At 34.6% G+C, this 22,461-nt stretch overlaps 2 protein-coding genes across 7 annotated transcripts in view; one reads left to right on the top strand and one right to left on the bottom strand.

Annotated features, from left to right (window-relative positions):
- The first annotated feature begins 573 nt into the window (after positions 1-573).
- gna14a (guanine nucleotide binding protein (G protein), alpha 14a) lies at positions 574-16,023 on the top strand. Its single transcript, XM_073867583.1, has 7 exons — positions 574-1,080; positions 9,242-9,426; positions 10,477-10,631; positions 10,850-10,979; positions 13,813-13,941; positions 14,034-14,187; positions 14,347-16,023. Exons 1-7 carry the CDS (start codon positions 960-962, stop codon positions 14,535-14,537), a joined length of 1,065 nt encoding a protein of 354 aa, XP_073723684.1. The 5' UTR covers positions 574-959; the 3' UTR covers positions 14,538-16,023.
- Positions 16,024-16,713: 690 nt separating this feature from the next.
- vps13a (vacuolar protein sorting 13 homolog A) overlaps positions 16,714-22,461 on the bottom strand; it is a 60,940-nt gene continuing 55,192 nt past the window's right edge. For all 6 annotated transcript variants that reach the window (XM_073867568.1, XM_073867572.1, XM_073867573.1 and 3 more), the window contains 4 exons: positions 19,855-19,942; positions 17,983-18,106; positions 17,671-17,745; positions 16,714-17,388 (listed from right to left, as the gene is read on the bottom strand). In XM_073867568.1, coding sequence (XP_073723669.1) covers positions 17,341-17,388; positions 17,671-17,745; positions 17,983-18,106; positions 19,855-19,942 — 335 coding nt within the window. In that variant the 3' untranslated portion in view covers positions 16,714-17,340. The remainder of the gene's footprint in view (positions 17,389-17,670; positions 17,746-17,982; positions 18,107-19,854; positions 19,943-22,461) is intronic.

Here is a 22,461-nt window from a genome sequence, read left to right as displayed (position 1 = left end):
CCTTTATTTTAAATCCTAAATGTGAAACAGACTCATGTCACAATGTTTTTAATTTATTTTAGGTCAGTTTACACCTAAATGTAATTCAAGTCTAAACTGAAATTATTTCCCCTCATCTGTAATTGAATTACGCCTCTCAGTGTTTCAAACTGAGTAGCTTTTAGTCCACTTTAGTTTACATCAATACCATAAATCAATCGAAAACAAACGTATATGTGAATAAAATTATATGGGAACGGAAATTGGCACTTTGTTTAAAATAACGCAACAACAACAGATTCGTTATTAAAAAGTAACTAAAATCTCAATTGTTATTATTACATAATAAATATTGTTTATTTATTTATTTATTATTTGATAAGCTTTCACATAAACCATAACAACATGTTTTATGCTTCAATCTTCACTATCATCCAAGTTGCGTCTTTCTCTTGTTCATATTTTTATTAAAATCATATATTTATTCACATTTGGTTAATATTATTTATTTGTTATTTACTTATTTATTTTTTGCTAGGTTTTAAAATGTACACAAAAATGTAAAGCTATGGTTGTCGATTAGTCCAGGTGATGGGCGCGGTATAAGAGCAGGACGCCCCACCCTGCTATGATTGACAGGTGTCGGGATGTAGCGCGCGAGTCACTTTTCTCCACACACACCACTGAGCGCGTGATGCAGCGATTGCGCCTTTCTGTAGCATCCCATTGGATTCCCATCTCTCCATCAGGCTGTTAACAGACTACATTTGCTCGCCTTGTACTTAATCCGGCGATAACTTCTGTGCCAGAGCTGGTTATTATTATGTTCAGTGGACTTTTAAAGGAGCAGCCCGTTGATGAGCTCTCGGATAGTAGTGTGGAGCACAGGAGCAGATAATAAATCACCAGAGCTGTACTACTGTAGTGTGCCGAACATTGTGCTCTTATAAACAAGGACTGAGCTTTCACAGAAAATAATAATGGCTGGATGTTGCATGTCCGCGGAGGAGAAAGAGAGGCAGAGGATAAACCAGGAGATCGAGAAACAGCTGAAGAAAGACAAGAGCAACTCGCGTAAAGAAATGAAACTGCTGCTGCTGGGTAAGACTTTTATTTAATGCTTTATAAATGAATGCAAAAACAATAGTGTAAATAAAGGATACACTGTTTAAATTGCCAATGGGATATACAGTATACCCTCCCTGGGTATGTGCTGTGCCTATTAGCATTAGTTGGAAATGTTTCATCTACCTCCAAATAGGCCTACAACTTGAAAGGTGTTAAATACTACAGAGGATTTATTCTTAAAAAAAAAACTTTCCCAAAAATAAGCTTTTTTGATAGTGCACTACAGTTAAATGCACACGCTTTGCTTTGAAACCCCAGGTGTACCTACAGTATTGCTTAAATTTATGACAAAAATAAAATAAATAAAGTAGAGCATAAGTTTGGTATATTTTGTTTGCAGATGCTGTTTTATATATAATTTATATTGCATGTGCGTGTGAATTAGTTGTAATAACAGTTTTGTACACCAGTTCCTGGCCACATGGCCACCATCTCTATTCTTGCTATGCAAAAGCATGCAAAGCAGAAGCTACAGTCAACTATAAACAAACATCACTTACTTCATTCACTAACCTTTAGTACACAATTCTGCCGCAAAGCATATACACATACATGTACATAGAGCAAAAATCATCTCAGTTCAGTCATTTAGGTGTTTTTAGTCATGTCTGACTACACACTTGTAGTTCATACACACACCTGTGCAGGAGAGTGTGAGTTAAATCAAACTCCCGGTAGATTCATTATCACACTGTCCACATTAAGCACTTGACCCTTGGGACAAACCAAATGTAAAGGTCATGTATTGTAGGAATTGCATTTACAGAATTACACAATATGTAAAACGATAGATTTGCATTGTGCTGGGTGTGTCTTTGAAGTTTTGGACTTCTTGGGTGTGACCACAGTGATATCATTTAAACAGCCATTTAAATAAAATATATTATATTGCAAAAGCATTGTGGTAGTACACATATATGAAAAATTTAGTTTTTTGTTGAATTAAATTGTAGGAGAATATAGACAATTTAGTTATGGTAAATCTGTGACTCTCACTGTCATACAGTGTGATATGCTGTTTTAATTAGATTGAAATAAATACAACTTAAAATATTTGATAATGGAGTAATAAGAGACTAGAATAATAATGCACGGCAGGTCAGTGAGGGCAAAGAAATAAAAGAAGACTTCACCAAATATGTGTTGACCTATTGTCAGAAAAAATAGCAAAAAAGTGCATTTTTATATTTTATAACAGGGACAGGACCTTTAAAGTATATATCTTTTAATGTAAATTTGTATAAAATTATATAAAATATCTTTATTACAAATTTATATAAATGTCAACCTAAAATCAAGACACTAAAATGCAAACTTTTATGTACACTACAGGTGCTTCACGATGAACCATTTTTGGCTATATGGTTCCATAAAGAAGAACCTTTATGAACTTTTAAAAAAAGTTTTTTTTGTAGTGGAAAAGAGTTTTTAGACTATAAAAGTCTTAGAGAGAAATCTTTTGGGAACCAAAAATGGTTCTTCTTTGGCATTGCTGTGAAGAAAACTTTAAAGCACCATTATTTTTAAGAGTGTATGCTTGTTCCAATTTTCCGAATGAATGTGAAAAGTGCAAAGAGTCATTATACTCTAGAAAAAAAAACATAACTTTGAACACCTTTGATATCATGGTCAAATGTATTTCTGAAATTTCTGATTTAGTTGAACAAAAAAAATCTGTAAGGTTTCAGAGTGGACTTATTCAAATCTGGTTATTTTCATTTGTGTAAATGATGCAATGTCACTAGGATATTCTCAGAATGCTAATTCATGCAAAAAGGAGATTTGTTGTTTGGATAGCCTAATGGTGCTCTGGGAAGATTTTCATTTCAAATTTTAAGTCCCAGCTGGATCAAAATGAACTTTTTCCATGCCTGCTGATCGTAATAGAATTAAGAAAAGTAGCAGTCATAAATAATCATTATTACTAATCAGTGAAGCATTTTCTCTAGAGTTAACTCGTCAATGGCGGGGAAAGAGTTAACATATTATTTCAATGCATTCTTTGGCACCTTTAAAATTTGGATGTAAATGTGATTCACCTCCTCAAATAAAGTTCAAGTCAATTTTGATATATAAACGTGTCTAAAAGATGAAAGACTAAGAAAATGTGAAATAAAGGTTCATTAGAGCCATACTATAAAACCACCATTGTGGTTTCCCAAATAATCATTCATTACTTTCATTCCTTTTCATAGCCTGAAGAACCTTTTGTCAAGCAGAAATATTCTTCAGATGTTAAAGGTTTATGGAACCATACAGCAAAAATGTTTTTTTTTCTGCAGTAAATGACCCTATGAGTGTATATGAAGTGAAGAGAAATAACTGAATTCAGTGTTAACATCAATACTCTAAACAATAAATTTGTCAAAAAATGGTCCCTAGCTGTCACTGGGGTGGTACCCTTTGAAAAAGTAAACATTTGCACTAGGGATGCACCGAAGTAAAAATTCTTGGCCGAAACCGAACACCGAAAAAGAAGAAACCAAGGTCGAAAACTGAAAAACGAAACACAGAAAGAAATTATTATGCCAATTATTAGTACCATTGCATTTATGGCTATGACTGTGTGCTAACTTTACTAGAAGTGTGACGAATCATAATACTCACGGTTCGGATCACATTACAGTTTTTGAGGCACGGATTGGATTATTTTTCGGGTAAGCAAAAAGGGGGTTGGGGAAATCTAATAGCAAATAGAAATTGCAAACATTTATAAAAAGAACAAGGTTCCACATTAATAAGTAAGGTCTGAAATTAGAGTTAGGTACAGAAACGCGCGCACACACAGACCGAGGGTGAATCCCAAACAGTGCAGCATAAACAGTCACTCCTCATAAAAACGTTACGTTGTTTTTCATTGCTCTATTTGCCAAATGTATGTTAATGGACTACAGTATGAGACACATTAGCGCGACTCTCTCTAAAGTTTACACATCAAGAGTTCTGATCTTTGAAGGGCGTAGAAAGCTGCTCACTTTAGCGCCTTTTTGCGGTTAAATACGTCCACACCGCAGACATGTTGCGTCAGACAAGCACGTGCAGGTTGCGATTTCTGTTTGCATCATCACAACATTTCGGCCGTGTTGTTTCGGACGAAAACCGAAAATGCTCTTTCGGGCCATTTTCGGCCAAAAATTTTCAGTGGCCGAATATTTGGTGCATCCCTACTTTGCACCTAAAGAGCTCATATAAGCACCAAAAATATACAAATATGTGCCATTACACACAGACAGTAAGAGCAGTATCAGATCCAGTAAGGTAATATCTCTGATGTACACTGCCAAGAGAAACACACATCTTGCCTCATCCACACAGCCTGCAATATTAATGTACATTACGCTCTTATTTTTAGACTGCTAAAGGCACTAATCCTGTTATTCTTAAGACAAATGCATTTTATTTAAATTATAAATTACATTTCAAAACAGAGAGAGAGAGAGAGAGACAGAGTAAAGTGTTATGGATTTTCTATGTAAACATGTAAGGCAATTACACATACTGTATACACACATGTTCACATGCATGGTTTATTGTAAAGAAATCACAATGCAAACCAGTGCATCTTAAAGGTGATGGATAATGTGATTGAACAAAATGAAATGTTGCGAGTGTCTGCTGAAATGATGTGGCTGCAGATGAAGAAGTGTGGTTAAATAATGACTGAAGTGTGTGGACATTCAGACTGCACTTAGTGTCTGTTTATTTAAGTGTAAGAAAGATATTCTGCCCCACTTCACTTTAAACAAAACTCCCCCTCTCCATATTTAATTTCTTTGTCTCTCTCTCTGTCTCTCTCTCTCTCTCTCTCTCTCTGTGTGCTGCTGGTTGTGCACTATTAACAAACTATGTGCTTAGAAAAAGACTAACTGTGGGTTCACACCAAATGCGAGTTCAGCAATTTGCGCAAGTAGATTATATACAAAGTCAATGCAAAGATATGGGCGGCGCGTTTGCCGCGAAAACACCCGCTATTCGCCTCACACGCGTCTTCGCCCAAGTTGAAAACATTCAACTCGAGCGAAAAATGTGCATGAAACAAAATTAAATCTCGGGAGTACTCTAGAACAGGTAACGCGATGCCCCGCGTTTGGTGTGTACGTAGCATAACCGAGGGTTCACACCAGCCGCGTTTGAGGTGTCAAAATCACGTCTACCACGTCTAGTTTGCCGCTTGAACATTTTGAGTTTACTCGTTTTATTCCACGCGTGAAAGCCGTGCGTGAAATTCTAGTCATCGAGACATTCACATGGAAATTCACTTCATGGGAGGGGCTTTTGCCGTTGCGACGCTCAATTCGCACCATTCGTGCGAACTAGACGCGCAAATGAGGCGGAATCGCAGCTACCGTGCCGCACTAAACGCCTCATTCGCCGCGCGTCAACCCGTCTTCACATTGACTTAAAGCAACACAATGTAGTTTCCATGTTAAAATGACTTACAGCTCCCCCATGTGGTTGAAAAGTGCAACAGTGCCTGGTATCAGACACTCTTCTGCAGGCAGGGGGAGGGGCGGGGCTGTGTTTCCTACCCTCCACCGACACCTTCAGAGTGTGCTTGTAGCAGCTAGGAGGCTGTTCAGGTTGCAGCAACAGTTCAATTTGTCCAGTTAAAAGTTGTTCTATCACTGAAATAGTTTTAGAGACATTATTTAAAGGTAAAAAAACTACATAGTGTTGCTTTAACAATGAAATCACTCGTGGTTGATGCATTTACCGCGGCTGGTCTGAACGCAGCATTAGAAAAAAGTGAGATTGCAAATTGCATCCAACAGCTCACCCCTCAATTTCAAAACGCATAAACATGTTGTCGTCTGAGAATAGGGTCGAAATACGTTCTGTAGAGCAGTTTGTCCGTTTAGGGCAGGGCTAGTCAACTGGCGGCCCGTGGGCTAAGTGCGGCCCTCCAATCATCTTTATTCAGCTTGCCGGTCATCTTTGTCTGATTTAAAATCAGCTTGGTTACTTTTACCTTTATACTGTACATGACCAATGACAGCCGGAAAAACGGATTTAGAGTCGTGAAGGGGCTGCGTGGGGTGCCAACCATCTGTGGGTACGTAATTATTCGATTCAATTCGAGTTATGGATGCATTAAAAAAAGAAAAAATTGTGCGACTAAACACCGCATGTGACACACTGACAGGAAGTGACGTATTTCAGTGTGTTCCACTCAAAACACTGTGTGCAAGGTGAAGATTATTAATCCTTTTTGTTTCACTTTATCAGTAACACTTGAATCCTTTAAAAACGATTAATTACTGGTAAGTAAATTATTAACTAAATATATTTATAGATTAAAGGCTTTGCACTGGAGTAAAATCTCTCCCATGACACAGATTTACGATTAAACTGAAATTTCATTACGACGGCCACTAGAGGGTGAACTCAGACAGTCAAGTCCGAATGTAGTGTACAATGGAAGCGCGGTTTAGCCTATATATCTAAAATATAAAAAAAAAACATGAAGTGCAATTTTAGTCATTTGGAGAAGACTGACTTTGTGTTGTAAATACTTGAAATGTAACAATTTACATGTACATGGGTTGATCTTTTAGCACTTTTTATATTTTTATATAAAATATAAGGTAAAAGTAAAAATATATAAAAGGTAAAAATATGGGTAAACGTTTGGCCCGCATCATATTTACAATTTTAAAATCTGGCCCCCGAAAAAGAGTAGTTGAAGACCCCTGGTTTAGGGCTACTACGGAGACTTTCATGTAAGTAGACCCGTGGTGTATGTAGATAAAAACGTCTCAATCTAAGGTAATAAAAACAATACAGTTCATTATATAAGGTCTTTATACAACACTGAAAATATATTTATGTAGATTATATTGCATTTCTAAGATCCTTATAGAAGTTACACAAAATGATATGAGGAATGTCTTACATGAGTAATATCTCTGTATAAGAAAAATTATATATATTTCTATACAGTATGTGTAAATCCCTCAATTAATAAATAGGCTACTATAGTACTAATTATTATTATTATTATTATTAATAACTAATAAAATCAGTGTAAAATAGTTTGAGATACAGTTTAGCATGTCACACTTCATTTACATCTCACAGCTGTCCCGACTAAAATTCAAAGCAGCTGGAGTACAAACACAACTCTGGTAAACCACACATTCAGTCTTTGCTAGTAGCCAGACACTGCAGAGTTACAATTTTGTTCATCTCTAGAGAAAAGCCTATGTTTGAGAAGTGGATCAAAGCTAACAAAAGTCATCGAAATCAAAGAATGAGTCATTGTGGTTCAGTTATTTGACTAATGGTGAATTGTCACTGCATTATTGGTAAGTGATCAATCAGACAATTCTCATGAAATGCGTATAAATGTAGAACGCAGTGTGAAAAGTCGTGCAGTACATATGCCAAAATCCAATTTTGTGCGTCTATGATACTTTCCTTCACCTATACAGCGCATCTTTTCATAACGCTTTATGCATTGTTTTTTTAAAAATTTTTTACAAGCGACAGTGCAAAAGAGAAAAAAAAATGGGAATCAATACATAAAACGACACGATAAGATGTCCCTAATTTAGATTATAAGCGTTGGCATCTGAGGTCATTTTATGAAATAAAATCTTTTATTCCCAAGAGAAACGTCAGAAAAGCAGAAACCTAAACAAAAGTCTCAATTTGTTCTCCATTTTGTCTTTACACTTTAAAAAATGCAGAATAAAGTTAAAAAAGCTAACCTTTGTTAAGTTTTGACATGTGATATGTTGACAACTTATGGTGTTTTCACATATAGTTAATTTTAAAAGAACCAAACCCAGTTCACTTAAAATGAACCAGAAAAGGGACTAGCTGAATGTGACCTCAGTCCTTTTGGTGTTAACAATATAGTGGACTCAAAAGAGGACCCAGTTCTTTTTTTGGTCCTCTTCAGAACTTAAGTGATCTCAGACCCTTTCTTGTTCACATCACAACTTTATAAGAACTCAGACCCCAGCTTTCTGTGCAGCAGTTGATTTTGATACAATGTCCAAACCACACGCGATACGGACCGGGACCTCATTGATTTCACATATCAAAAAGAAATCGAACCACAAAAGAACCCAAAAGCGAACCGTACTCAAACCACCTCCAGAAGTGGTCTGAGTTCGGTTCGCTTTTGGGTCCTTTTGGGGGGGTCTGAGATCACTTGGTTTGTTCACATATACACCCTAAACTGCTCTGAGAGCGTTTGGAGGGCTCAAACGAACTAGATGTGAAAGCACCCTTAGAAAATTAAGTTGAAATTGTTTAACTGAATTTGCTAAGTTAAAGTAACATAAACATATATGTTGATTTGACAAAAATGCTGTATTTTTTACGGTGTATAGAGAAAAAACTAATTTTGTGATTTTTCTTTCTTATGTGTGATATTAATACTAGTATGAGAGTATTTAAAGATATATCAAAGGCATAGATTTGGTTTAAACATTGGTGCCAACTGTATCTACATTATGTTTTTACTAATCATTGTATAAAGATCGGTGGGTTGTAATAGCTAATTTTGATAATCAGGCGGTTACCTCCACACATTCCCCTGGTAACTACGCCAACAATATGTTGTGATTATCTCCTAAATATCTGGTTTGGATGTTTTCAGAAATTCATGCTTGTATCTCCTTAGACAAACATTTTTATTTATAATGTGATGTAAACTGTCAGAAAAACATGGTCAAAAAATGGTCCCAAGCTATCACTGGGACAGTACCCTTTAAAAAGGTCCTAATATGTACCATTTAGTTATAGGTATGTAAACATTTGGTACAAGTATGTACCTCTGAGGAACTCTTTAGCTGCAAAGGTGTAGTATTTGAAAGGGTACCTACCTGCCCATTAGCAGCTATAGGGACCATTTTTTTCTGTTCCAGCATGACAATTTCATGTTTCAGTAACACATTGTCGAGCCCTTTAAACCCTATTTGTGTCTACAACGCTGCTGTGCGTCTTTCACTAATATAAAAACAAAATGCCAGTACCACTAAGATGGTACTTTGATGGTATTTGGCTATAGACAATGAAAATTAAAATATTATAAAAATGTAGTAATACCATGGTTATATTATGGCAAAATACCCATAATGATCTTATAATAATAATAAAATGTAAACATTTTTTCTTTGTATAGGCACAGGTGAAAGTGGAAAGAGTACCTTCATCAAACAGATGAGAATCATTCACGGCACAGGTTATACTGATGAAGATAAGAAAGACTTTGTTAAACTCGTCCATCAGAACATTGTCTTTGCCATGCAGTCTATGACCAGAGCTATGGAAGTACTCAATATTGCCTATGCTAACCCAGACAACCAGGTAACACAAACAAATAAACATGTACTAAATTAACATTTCAATTTCCATTGACGTAATTGAGCTTTATGTAAAATTAAAGACATATTGTAGCAACTTGAAACTTCTTATTTCGATCTGAAATGAACAATTTTAGTAGCACATTTTAATGCAGATTTTTCAGATCTTATCACAATAAAGATTTGACCCCTTTAAAAGTATTTCAAGTAAAATTAATGTATTTTTTATTGTTATATAAGTGAAGCTTATGCTTAAAACACGATAAAAACATCTTTTCGCATTTCTGCGTTTTATCCAAAACCACTTACCACTTAGCTATTTGGGTATTTTACATTTTTTATATCAGCATGTCGAGCATGTATCAAGCTGTAACAACAAATTTTCTCAAGAGTCATGATTTAAAATCCTAAAAAATGGAATGATGGTAATTTTAATTGTCAAACTAATTTAATTAATTTATGTCATTATAATAATTTTTTGTATATTTTACTTTGTTGCTTTCTCAAAGATTTTTACCTCTGTTTTCTTCTACATTTACTTAAATTTTAACTTTTCCCCACCAGATTTTTTTTAAAAAGTTGCGAGCCAGTCAGCGCCAGATTTTCAAAAAAGTTTAATGCCTTCCAGAAAATGTTCTTCTTTAAATATATAAACATACAATATATCAAATAAAAGAACAGATGTCTGCTTTATAAAATTGGTTTCAACCTATCATCATTTGTTGTACTTTTCACCTCTCAAAAATTGGTAGGTTTCATCAAAAAGACAAAATTTTGAGCAAAAAGCTGAGATAATTGCATTTTTTTAACGGACTTTTGTTAGAGATCAGATTCAGAACGATAATCAAAACACACAAAGAGTTTTTAATGTTTTTGGATCAGGGATGCTTCAGTGTTTTATAAGTTATGGTAATATCGGAAATATAGATTTGCCATAAAAACTCATCATTGGCAGGGAAAGAGGTAATTTGCTATTTCTTGCACCACTGTTATTGATCACACCTTATTGGCCAAAAAAAAGATGAATTCTGATTGGTTGTTTTTGTCTCTCCAGGCTCACGGTGCAATGGTGAACGAAATGGAGATCGATAAAGTTGTGTGTTTGGATAGCAGTCAAGTAAGTGCCATCGGTAGTCTATGGAGTGACGCTGGAATCCAGGAATGCTACGACCGCCGTCGAGAATATCAGCTGACCGACTCTGCCAAATAGTCAGTCTTATGATTTTAAATTCATGAAAAGTATAATTGAAATGTTATTTGATCATATAGATGTTAGTAGGAACACTGCAGTGGTAGTAGATGTGAGTTTTCCGTTATTGTAATATCATTTACAGTATACGGTCACAACGAGTAACCTGTTCTGTCGGCTGTGACCATAATGTGACCACAGTATTTGTTTTCATCTCTCATAATATGATGCATCACAGCTACCTGAGTGACCTGGATCGGATTGCAGACGCAGCATATGTCCCATCCGAGCAGGATATTCTGAGAGTCAGAGTCCCAACTACAGGAATAATCGAGTATCCATTTGATCTGGAGAATGTCATCTTCAAGTGAGAATTTTAATGATCTCAAAAATCCAGTTGTTTTAATTAAAGATTTCATTAATATGATACATTTTGGTGAAATATTTAGATGATACATTTAATTTATGGAAAGCTTAGATTTTTACAAACCAACATTTGGTCCCAGACTAGGTGTTGTTATACTCAGGGCCTGCATATTTGCAACCCATGAGATTTTTTATTTATTATATATTAAATGAAGTTTTATTTGGAATATATTAAATAATACATTTTATAAATTTTTCAGTAGAACATACCAAAATTTATGGTTTCAAACTTTATTCTAGGGTGACCATACGTGCCATTCTTCCCGGACACGTCCTGGCCAGGATTTCGGTGCGTCTTCCGGAAGTTGTATTTGTTGACCGCATATGCCATTCAATTAAAAACATAAGACATACAATCGTAGTTTCATTCTTAACTTAAAATGTAACGGTTGCTTTTCTGTAATAATAATAATAATCCTCTATGAGGTATGAGGTTGTCAAATATGACTTCCGGAAGACGAACCCGAAATCCTGGCCAGGACGCGTCCAGGAAGAATGGCGTGTATGGTCACCCTACTTTATTCAGGCATGCCTCTTATTTACTTAAAGAGACAGTTCACCCCTAAAATAAAATGTTGTTTTGAACCTGTATACATTTATTTGTTCTGTTGAACAGAAAGGAAGATATTTTGAGCAATGTTTATAACCAAACTGGTTTGGACCAATTTCAAATATCTTCCTTTGTCTTCATGCAGCAAACAAAGGTTACTGGTTTAAAGGTATACCATATAGATAATTTATTATAGGATGTTAAAAATTGCCACTTTGTAGGTGTGAGTTTTTGTGTGTGTCCTTTAAAATGCAAACGAGCTGATCTCTGCACTAAATAGCACTGCTGTGGTTAGATAAAGGTCTGTATTATCCCTTTCTGACATCAGAGGGGGAGCCAAATTTTAATTAACTATATTTTCCCATGCTTGCAGAGAATGGTTTATAAAAACTAAGTTACTGGTTTGATCTTTAACAAATTTTTTAGGTTGATAGAAGCACTGAGGACCCAAATATAGCACTTCCATTCAAATTTTCCATGAAAAAAGTCATGATATGTCCCCTTTAAAACAAAATAAGAGTGATTACAGTGTAAAAAAAATCTTTGTTGCGCTTAAATTTTTAAGCTTAATCAATTTGAAATTACAATTCATTTAAACTTTTTTTGACTAGTGAGGAGTTGCTTTAGTGCTGGGCAAAGATTAATCGCGATTAATCGCATACAAAATAAGTGATTTTTGGCATAATATACGAGTATGTGCTGTGTGTAATTATTATGTATAAATAAATACACACACATTCATGTATGTATTTAAGAAACATTTACATGTTTATATATATTTATTTATATTTTTATATATTCTATATTAAAAATAAATTAAAAACAATTATTTATAAGTAAAACAATTCTGAAATGAATATATGAATGTGTGTGTGGTTAAATATACACAATTATTAGACACAGTACACGCACATATATTATGCAAAAAAATCACTTTTATTTTGTATGCGATTAATCGCGATTAATCTTTGCCCAGCACTACTATAAATTGTAAATTAAACTTTAAGGTCAACAAGGAATTTTTACAGTGTAGTAAATGATGATTTGGTATTTTGTGTGAACTATCCCTTTAAGAGAATACAAACATGGCAAACTCATTAAATTTGTGTAAAGCGGGTTGCACACCGGATGAAAAGCGCAGTCTAGGACAGCTCAGAGGTATCGTACACCAAAAGTGCACATTAAATAGCGCAAGCTTAGTCAGATAGCGTCTACTTCAAAATGCTAAATATACGTTAGCAGTCAATGTTAATCGCTAACGATTTGGGACAAATATGATGTTATTTAATGTTAAACTATGTGAGTGGCACTCAGGGTATTAAGCAGCGTCCAAAGTTATAGTGGACAGCTGCTGCCAGGCGCCGCAGGTGTGCCTACATTCATAAAAAATAATGTGTTCTGGTTTTAGATTCATGGCGTTTCGCGGCACTGCGCGTCTCATCCGGTGTGCGACCCCCTTAAGAAATAATTTTTTTCTTAACAAGTTACTTCAATTGATATCACCTAAAATTTTTTAGTTTATTCAACTTTAATTTTTCACCTGAAGTGAAGCTAAAGTAAAATTTTAAAAATTGAATAAACTTATTTTTTTCAGGTGTTACCAACTGAAGTTTTTTTTTTAAGTTGATCCAACATTTTACAGTGTAAAGTTCCAGTCCTTATTTTGCACCCTGCTTCCATGATCTCTGAAAGCCAATGTTGATATTTGAAATCACCTAAACAATCACGCCCCTACCCCAATTGACTCTGGACCTTCTTTTGATAGACCTACAACACATACGCAACCCAGGCAACGATGTCAATTAGTAGACACGCCCCTTACTGCTGATTGGCTACAAGTGTGTTTTGGTAGTCGGCCTGACTCTCTTTTCCAAAGCATTTTTAAGATATCGTGGACTCGACCTTTAAAAGTGATTTATTATAATACAGCCACATGGTTAAAAGATGTTATATAATCACCACTGCATAAATTCACGGTAAAAAATAATTGTTGGTTCAACTTAAAAAAAAAAAGGTACATGGTTGCCTTAAAATAAAAGTTTGAGTTAATTCAAATAAAAAATATTTACTAATATTCTCAAAATTTTTAGGCAATCAAGTAACTTACTTTTTTCCAGTGTTGGCACAAAAACGTATTTGCCTGTATGCCCAACATATCCTCATTGTTCATTTTTGTTAGTTTGTAATATTTGACTGATCACATTCTTATTATTCATATCTTCAAGATGGTGGATGTCGGGGGTCAAAGGTCAGAGCGCAGAAAGTGGATCCACTGCTTTGAGAACGTCACCTCTATTATCTTCCTGGTGGCACTGAGCGAGTACGATCAGGTTCTGGTTGAATGTGACAATGAGGTCAGTTGGCATTATCTGGGCTTTCTGCTTTTGTCTGTTGGGGTCATTTCATATGTGTTCATCTTCTTGTCCGTTTGTGTTTCACGTTACAGAATCGTATGGAGGAAAGCAAAGCTTTGTTTAAAACCATCATCACATACCCTTGGTTCCAGCAGTCGTCTGTAATCCTCTTTCTGAATAAGACGGATATCTTGCAGGAGAAGATCGGCAACTCTCATCTGGCCACCTACTTCCCTGAATTCACAGGTGAGGAGCATCAAAGTTTCATTTCAATCCTTGACATGATCTTACTCAGTCAATATTAAAATATCAAGGTTATATTCTTTACATTATGTAGGAGGATGGCGTTATGTAGAAAAAAACACACTAGGACGCATAAATCAAATATTGTCTGACATTTTGCAGGCCCCAAAAACGATGCAAAGGCAGCCCAGGAATTTATTCTCAAGATGTACCTGGAGCAAAACGAAGACAAAGAGAAAGCCATCTATTCTCACTTCACCTGCGCCACCGACACCGAAAACATCCGACTGATCTTCGCCGCCGTGAAAGACACCATCCTTAAACAGAATCTCAAAGATTTTAACCTGGTTTAAGATCCAGGTTAACTAGATCCTGTACCTGAAAGCCATAAGTCCTGAGTCTTAAGACTCAGATATTGAATATTGAGAGTAGACTTAGCCGTCACGTTACTTTATCTTTGTTCTAACGTTGACTAAGGACTTTGAGGAAGCATATAAAGGGATTTCCTAAGAAAGAAGAAGCGACTAAGAAGAAGCGGCTTCCAGAGATCAAGTTATTTTATTTAAATCCTCTGATAGATGGGTAGGCTACATCTAGCACAGATGTAGTGATGGCTTTGTTTTATCTTTGAGTAGAGGTTACAAAGATCCTACTTTAAGACATTTTAAGGCACAAGATGAAATATATTTTTCTCTTATGTTACTCATGCAGTTGATCAAAATCTCAAAAGTAGAGTTTACACATAAAAAATGCTTCAGGCTTTACATAAAGTGCCTTATGTAGAATTATTTATCATATTATTTATTTATTTGAAGAAATCAAGACTGTAAAAAAGTTTAGCTATTAATGAATTTGGTGTTTTAGTGTAAAATGCTTAATTGTAAATTATAAATTACAAATTAAACATTTTACATAACAACTATATTCAGTTATAGTTTATTTATAAATGTGTAATAATGGTGTAAAGCAAGCTGTGGTGAAAACAAAGTACCTTTGTACTATAATGTCTTCATCTGCTTTAATAATATTTATTAAATAATATATATTTACTGTATGTTACTGTTTTACTTACTGTAGTAAAATAAACAAATGAACAACCAAAATTCCAAAATTTATTAAATGTGGGTTAAAAATAAAAAGACAATGATACAATCATATTTATGCTCTGTAACCTCATAATGTGAAACGTTAAAGTGAGAAAGTGAGTTCTCCACATGAAAAGGACAGCAGTCAAAACTGTTTACAATTGAAATATTAGGATTCAAATATTTGTGCAAGAAAATGATAATAATAGCTGTTTATATGAATCTGTATAAACTGTTAAAAAAGATTTGTTGGTTCAACTTAAAAAAGTAAGTTGCATGCTTGCCTTAAAATTGTGAGTTAATTCAACCTAAACATATTAGTTTCCACAACAAAAAAAGTTTAAGTTGAATTAACTGAACATTTTAAGACAGCCAAGCAACCTACTTTTTTAAGTTGAACCAACTTTTTTACAGGACATCTAGAGAATTTTGCCATATTATGCCAAAGGCAGTGCTTCTTTTTAAAGTAGACTATGTCATATTTGGCGTTACTATGGTAACCATTAGTACATTGTTGTTAACTAATAGTACGATTTCTGAAAGGCTGTATTACATTGTAAAGAAAAATCCTTGCACTTAAAATTTTAAGTTTAATCAACTTAAATTTACAATTCTTTTCAACTTTCTTGACCAGTTAGGAGTTGCTATAAACTATAAAAATAAAGTTGAAATATATGGAGCCCCTAAGGGACATGAAGCAAAAATTAAATAAAGTTTAGTTTCGCATGCCATTGTGAAACTATCGCGTTTAGTTTCGTGTGCTCACATGAAACTTACACGTATATGCACGTGAAACTAAACTTTTTTAAAAAATTCTGCACATTAAGGTTTTGCGTGAGCACATGAAACTAAACTTTAAATTTTTTTTACTCCAATGTCACCTTAGGGGCTCGGTAGAAATAACTTAAATTCAACTTTATTGTTATAATTTGTATAACTAATTTTTATGACTCCTCACTGGGCAAGAAAGTTTAAATGAATTGTAAATTCAAGTTAATTAAACTTAAAAATGTAAGTGCAACAATAACTTTTTTTTTACAATGTATACACTAAAAATTCCCTGTTGCACTTAAATTTATAAGTTTAAACAACTTGACTTAAACAAATCATTTCAACTTAAAAAGTTGGTTTAAATAAATTTTTAATAAAGTAAATTTATAGCATTTTCTAAATAGTCAAAGCGTAAATAATAACGTATTAATTCACGTTGCTTAAAGTCTTATACAGTATTATACACTGGTGGAAAATCTGCACAATAAGTGCAAGAATTAAAGTAAATAAAGTCAATTTTGATTTCCTAATGTGATTCTTTATTGATGAAGGTTTACTGTAAAAAGGAAGTGGTAGGTTTACTAAAAGGCTAAATGATAGACGGTTGCATATTTGTTATTAATACTTTAATATATCATCCTTAAAAAAAAAATTAAGCAGTCAAAAGCAAGTATTTATCTTAGTACAGTATTTACTCATTATTCACTGCAGATTACTGGGACAAAGCTTTGAATATAAATAAACAGACATTGAGCAAAACAAGAAGATTTCATGCAAAAGCCACATGTAAAAAATATCCCTGCTCTCTTACACATTACCATTTATCGAACAATTAGGTTTGTTTTAAATCTCACACATTCACCATTTTAAAAAGACAAATGATATACATACAGTGTATTGGTCTTTATTAAATACGCTTATAAAATTACACACAAATCTGTGCCTTGATTAGTGTAAATTAAAGACATCTGAATTAGGATCTGCCACGTGAATACAGTCACAGATCTGTGTGTTGTGGCACGTTGTAAACGACGCAACACGGAAATGACTTTTCGTGTTCACTTTCTGCAGATTGAGCTGCGAAAACAACGCATGTAACCCAACGGTCAGTTACGGAAAGATGCAACATAATGTAAACACGCATATACACATGCATACAGTCTAACAGTCATGTTACAAGAGTTCAGTGAATGACTGTTGCATTATGGGTAATAAAGTAAAGTGGCACACTGCAAACGCAGCACTAAAGGCACAGCCGAGCTCAGGAGCGTCTTGGTCGTTCTGACCGTACAGATGGAGGTTATTTTGTCAGACCTTCCCTGGCATCTTCAAGCTTGGCAAGAACCCACTGTGAACGATAGAGAAAATGACTAAAATAAATGAACAGGTGAAAACATTTACATTGTGCTCTTTTTGAAAATGAAATACTTTCTACCCACTGTACTATACACTCTTAGAAATAAAGGTACAAAGCTGTCACTGGGACGCTACCCTTTAAAAGGTCCTAATATGTAGCATTTAAGCACAGATATGCATATTTAAAGTCCCAAAATGTATTTTTGAGATAAATAGTAGTACACATTTGTACCTTTATTTCTAAGAGTGTATAACAGATATGTAGTTGTTATACCTTGGCTAATTCTGGAGTTTTGAAATTGATGATCTTTCCAAACTCTTTGGCATGAAACACAGATTTAACTCTTTCCTGTAAAAAGCAGAATATTCAGTAACACACATTGCAGGGATTTTATACATCAGGATTTGATTGGATTAAACAATCAGGCTATGATATTATTGGTTAACATAATGTTCCACACCTACCGTATGTGGCTATTCTGATTTCATTAAAATAAAAAAAGGTTAAGAAAGTCACATTTTAATTAAGATTTTAAAAAAATTGTACTGGATTCATCGTTCACAAGTTTCATGAGCGATGACGTACCTTCGCTTCTATGCGTAGTCTCCGGCCCTCAACGATCATAGGATCTTTAGTAAACTCATCAAAGAGATACTGCCATTCACATGTCAACTGACCAAACGTTCCCTTTGTCACGAAAAATATTCCCCTGGGAAGATGGGTACGAACTTAAATCATACAGCCCAAAAGTTGTTCAAAACACAATTAAATGCATTGGTGCATGATTGGCTGAAAATAAACGACTGTATACACCATAACAATTAATCAATGCACACAAATTTGATACATTTTAATACTCAAATCTGTACGCATATGTGACCTTGGACCACAAAACCAGCGATAAGTAGCACGTGTATATTTTTAGCAAAAGCCAAAAATACACTGTATGGGTCAAAATTATGGATGACAGCCAAAATTAATTAGGATATTAACCCGTACATTTTGTAGAAAGTGAAGTTTAATTAAATATTTTTCGAATTTGAAAATACATTTGGTTTCAACCTTCATATATGTAAGTAACAATTGAGGACCAGCCATTGAATTATAAGAAAATAATGCACACCCAAGGTGGTTATGTGGCACAACGCAAAGCGGAGCAGGTGTGCATTATTTTCGAATAATTCAGGGTCAATTATTCTGCATATTCCACGGTTACCAAAAATATTGCTCTGGTGTCAATTTTTAAGACATTTTAAAGGTTAGGTGTACGGTTATTGAAAATTAATCAACACCCATGGAGCATTTTCTAACCAATCAGAATAAAGAATTCAACAGACCCGTGGTATAATAACATACATTTCAAAATTTCTTTTAGGGGCAACTAAATAACTTTTGCAATTTTACAACCTTTACGCCTAAATTATATTTTTCCTGCCAAAATATAAACCTTCGTATAAAAGGTATAAATATGTATAAAATTATAAGTATATTTTTGCAGTTAAAAATATATAATTTTAACCTTTTTAAACCTGTTATGCTTAAAGTCAATTTGACGTGAATATAAATGCCTTAAAATATTTTTCAAAATATACAAAAAAATGGCAAAAAATTATTGTTTGCAAACATATTTCAAAATATATTTCAGTACATATATTTTGGCCATTTTTTATATTTTTGAAAGTATTTAAAATTATATTTGTAATAATTTTTTTTTTTTCCATATGGGAATTAAAGATCATGTCCCATGAAGATATTTTGTAAATTTCCTACCGTAAATATATTAAAAATGTATTTATCATACTTATACGTTTTGTTAAGGACTTAATTTGGATGACTGTAAAGGCAATTACAGATTATCAAATAGTGTTCTATCCTAATAAACCATACATCAATGAAAAGCTTATCTATTTAGCTTTAGATGACAAATGTAACCTTATGACTGTTTTTGTGGTCTAGGGTCCCATATATAAATAAAATAATACTGATGCTTGCCTTAGCAAACACCACCGGCAACCATAATATAAACACCTTATAACAGTGGTTCTCAAACTTTTTCCGCATGTGGCCCCCCTTGTGTACGGTGCATTCCTTCGCGCCCCCCCCCCCAAAGAAAATTTATGACAAAAAACTGTTCTAAAATGTCACATTTTAATTAAACAAAACATATTAAGTTATACAGAGTAGTGCTGTTGATTAGTAGCCTTATTTTTTAGGTTTAATTACACAGAATTCATGATAAATTAATGTATTTCATAAAATAATCATAAAACTGGGCCCCCCCTGGCACCATCTCGCGGCCCCCCTGGGGGCCCCGGACCCCAGTTTGAGAACCACTGCCTTATAAATACCACTAAGTATTTTTGATTTTATATTTTGCATATGCTTAAAATTAACCATCCCAAGGTCTACACGTGCTCATGCCATGTTGTTCATGCAAAATCTTTAAAGTTCACCCACCTTTTAGTAATCATCAGGAAATCGGAGTCGTTCACCTTAGCGTGAGCAAAATACCTATATTTTGCAAACCGCCCGTTTTCAATACTCTAAAAACCAAACGGAGAAACCAGTTATTCTTGAAGTTACATGGCCCAATTTTGTCTTCAATTATATTATAGAAAAGTGAAAATTCACTATTTTAATCATTTTGGTAATTCTTTAGGTATGGGGTCCTATTCTCACTTTTAATGTTTTCTCACTGTTTATTATTACTTAAAGGGATAGTTCACCCAAAAATGAAAACTCTGTCATCATGTACTCATCCTCATGTGCTAAACCTGTATGATTCTTTTATTTTGATGAACACAAAAGAAGATAACGCACACAGTTAATGTTACTGAATGAATTCCATAATATTTTTTTCCTACTATGGAGGTCAATGGTTGCAATCAGCTGTGTGCTTACCATCATTTATCAAAATATCATATTTTGTGTTCTTTAGAAAAAAGAAATTCATACAGGTTTAGAACAACATGAGGATGAAAAAACCATGACAGCAATTTCATTTCTGGGCGAACCATCCCATTAATAAAGCACATATTATAGGTCCAGAGTGGGTTTTTTAGGGGCATCTAGATTGTGATTTGTAACCAACAGCTCAGTGCAAAGCCCACCGCTCAATTTCAAAACGCATAAAGAAGCTACTGTAGCCACCACAGAACAAACATGTCGTTGTCTGAGACAACATAGTAAAAAAACGCTCTATAGAGCATTACTGTAGAAACATGGGGGCGACTTCCATGTAAGGAGACCCGTGGTGTATGTAGATAAAACCAATACAGTTCATTATGTAAGGTCTTTATACACCACTAATAATATAGTTATTTAGATTACATTGCATTTCTGTCAAGAGATCCTTCTAGAAGGCCCACATTGCACCTTTAAAGGGACACTCTACTTTTTAAAAAATATGCTCATTTTATATGCTCAAATATGCTTTATCTCAAGATCCCCTAGAGTTTAACATTTGATTTTTACAGTTTTGGAATCCACCCAGCCGATCCCCGGGCGTGGCGCCAGCACCTCCAGCACAGCTCAGCACAATTCACCGAATCCGACCAGACCACCAGCATCGCGCCAAAAACAACCAAAGAGCCTGGACACTTTTCCCATTTAAAACTCGACTCTTCTGTAGTTACATCGTGTACTAAGACCGACAGAAAATATAAAGTTGTGATTTTCTAGTCAGATATGGCTAGGAACTATACTCTCATTCTGGTGTAATAATCAAGGACTTTGCTGCCGTAACATGACTGCAGCAGGCGCAATGATGATACGCAGCGGCCAAAAATAGTCCCCTGCTATTGAAAGTAACCAAGGGGACCATTTTCAGGCGCTGCGTAATATAATAGTCAAGTTTTAAATAGGAAAAATATCGAAACTCTTTGGTTATTTTTGAGCGCGATGCTAATGGTCTAATCAGATTCAATGGATTAGGCTAAGCTATGCTAAAAGCGCTAGCGCCAGACCCGGAGACCAGCCGAATGGACTCAAAAACTGCAAAAATCAAAAGTTCTAGGGGAGCTGAAAAATGAGCATATTTTCAAAAAAAAAGTGTAGTGTTCCTTCAAAGGCACACCAGGCAAGTCTGAGTATTATTTCTCTACTAGCTCCCCCTAGTGTCTGGGAGTAAATGCTTTCTATATCTGAGAATTTACGAGACTGAAGGACACCGGGTCGGATACAGCGAACTTGCAAGTGGGGTATTCTTCCTACAGACGGTAGGGGCGGGCGAGAGGGTCTTCATTCGTCATGTAATTAGTCATTTAAGCATATACCGACTTACGAAGATGATTTATTAACATAAAAATGCTGCCTTGTGTCCCTTTAATACATTAATCATAATTCCTTTATCTTACCCCATACCTACAGAACTACCATATTAAATATTAACAAGCAGTAAATTTGATTATTGAGGCAAAATCTGTACTAGTTAAAAGTAAAAATGTGTTCCCTATACTGAAGTGTTACCATCATTTTAATAAAGTCTGATGGTGTGGATAAGACAAGAGGACTCAATAAAAAAAGATAAAATCGAAACAATTATGTCTAAAGCCTTTTTGTCTTTCAACAATTTCCTCTTGTGAAGTTGACTATAGGATTGCTTTGGGTGCTGAATGTGTTTTTGATGACAGAATGCAAATGTCAAAAATTTCCATAGTTAAAACACTCTCTAATCCGATGCAAAATGCAAAAAAAGGTTTGGTCATGATGTTTTCAGAAGACGCAAGAATCAGCTCAATGTTGATTTGCGTACGAATTAATGAACGTAATGGAATTGTGCAATGGATTGTGGGATTGATGGGTGTGTAATGAGGGAAATAAAACACTTTGAGACAGGACTTTATTCATGAAAATGACAAATGATGGGGTTTGCTAAACAAATAATAAAAAATGAAATAAAACCAAGACAACAATTAGATATCAACTTCTTCTTTAACATTATAAAATACTCTGATTTGAAATACAAAAAATACAATCTCATTAAAAACCCCTGAGATATTCATTCATAAAGACACAACATCATTCTCCTCATCACTGTCAATGCTAATCCACTGAGGAAGGGTC

This window comes from Misgurnus anguillicaudatus, chromosome 5 (assembly GCF_027580225.2).
Source record: "Misgurnus anguillicaudatus chromosome 5, ASM2758022v2, whole genome shotgun sequence".
Lineage (NCBI taxonomy): Eukaryota > Metazoa > Chordata > Actinopteri > Cypriniformes > Cobitidae > Misgurnus > Misgurnus anguillicaudatus.
This window is presented reverse-complemented; position numbering and strand designations above follow the sequence as displayed.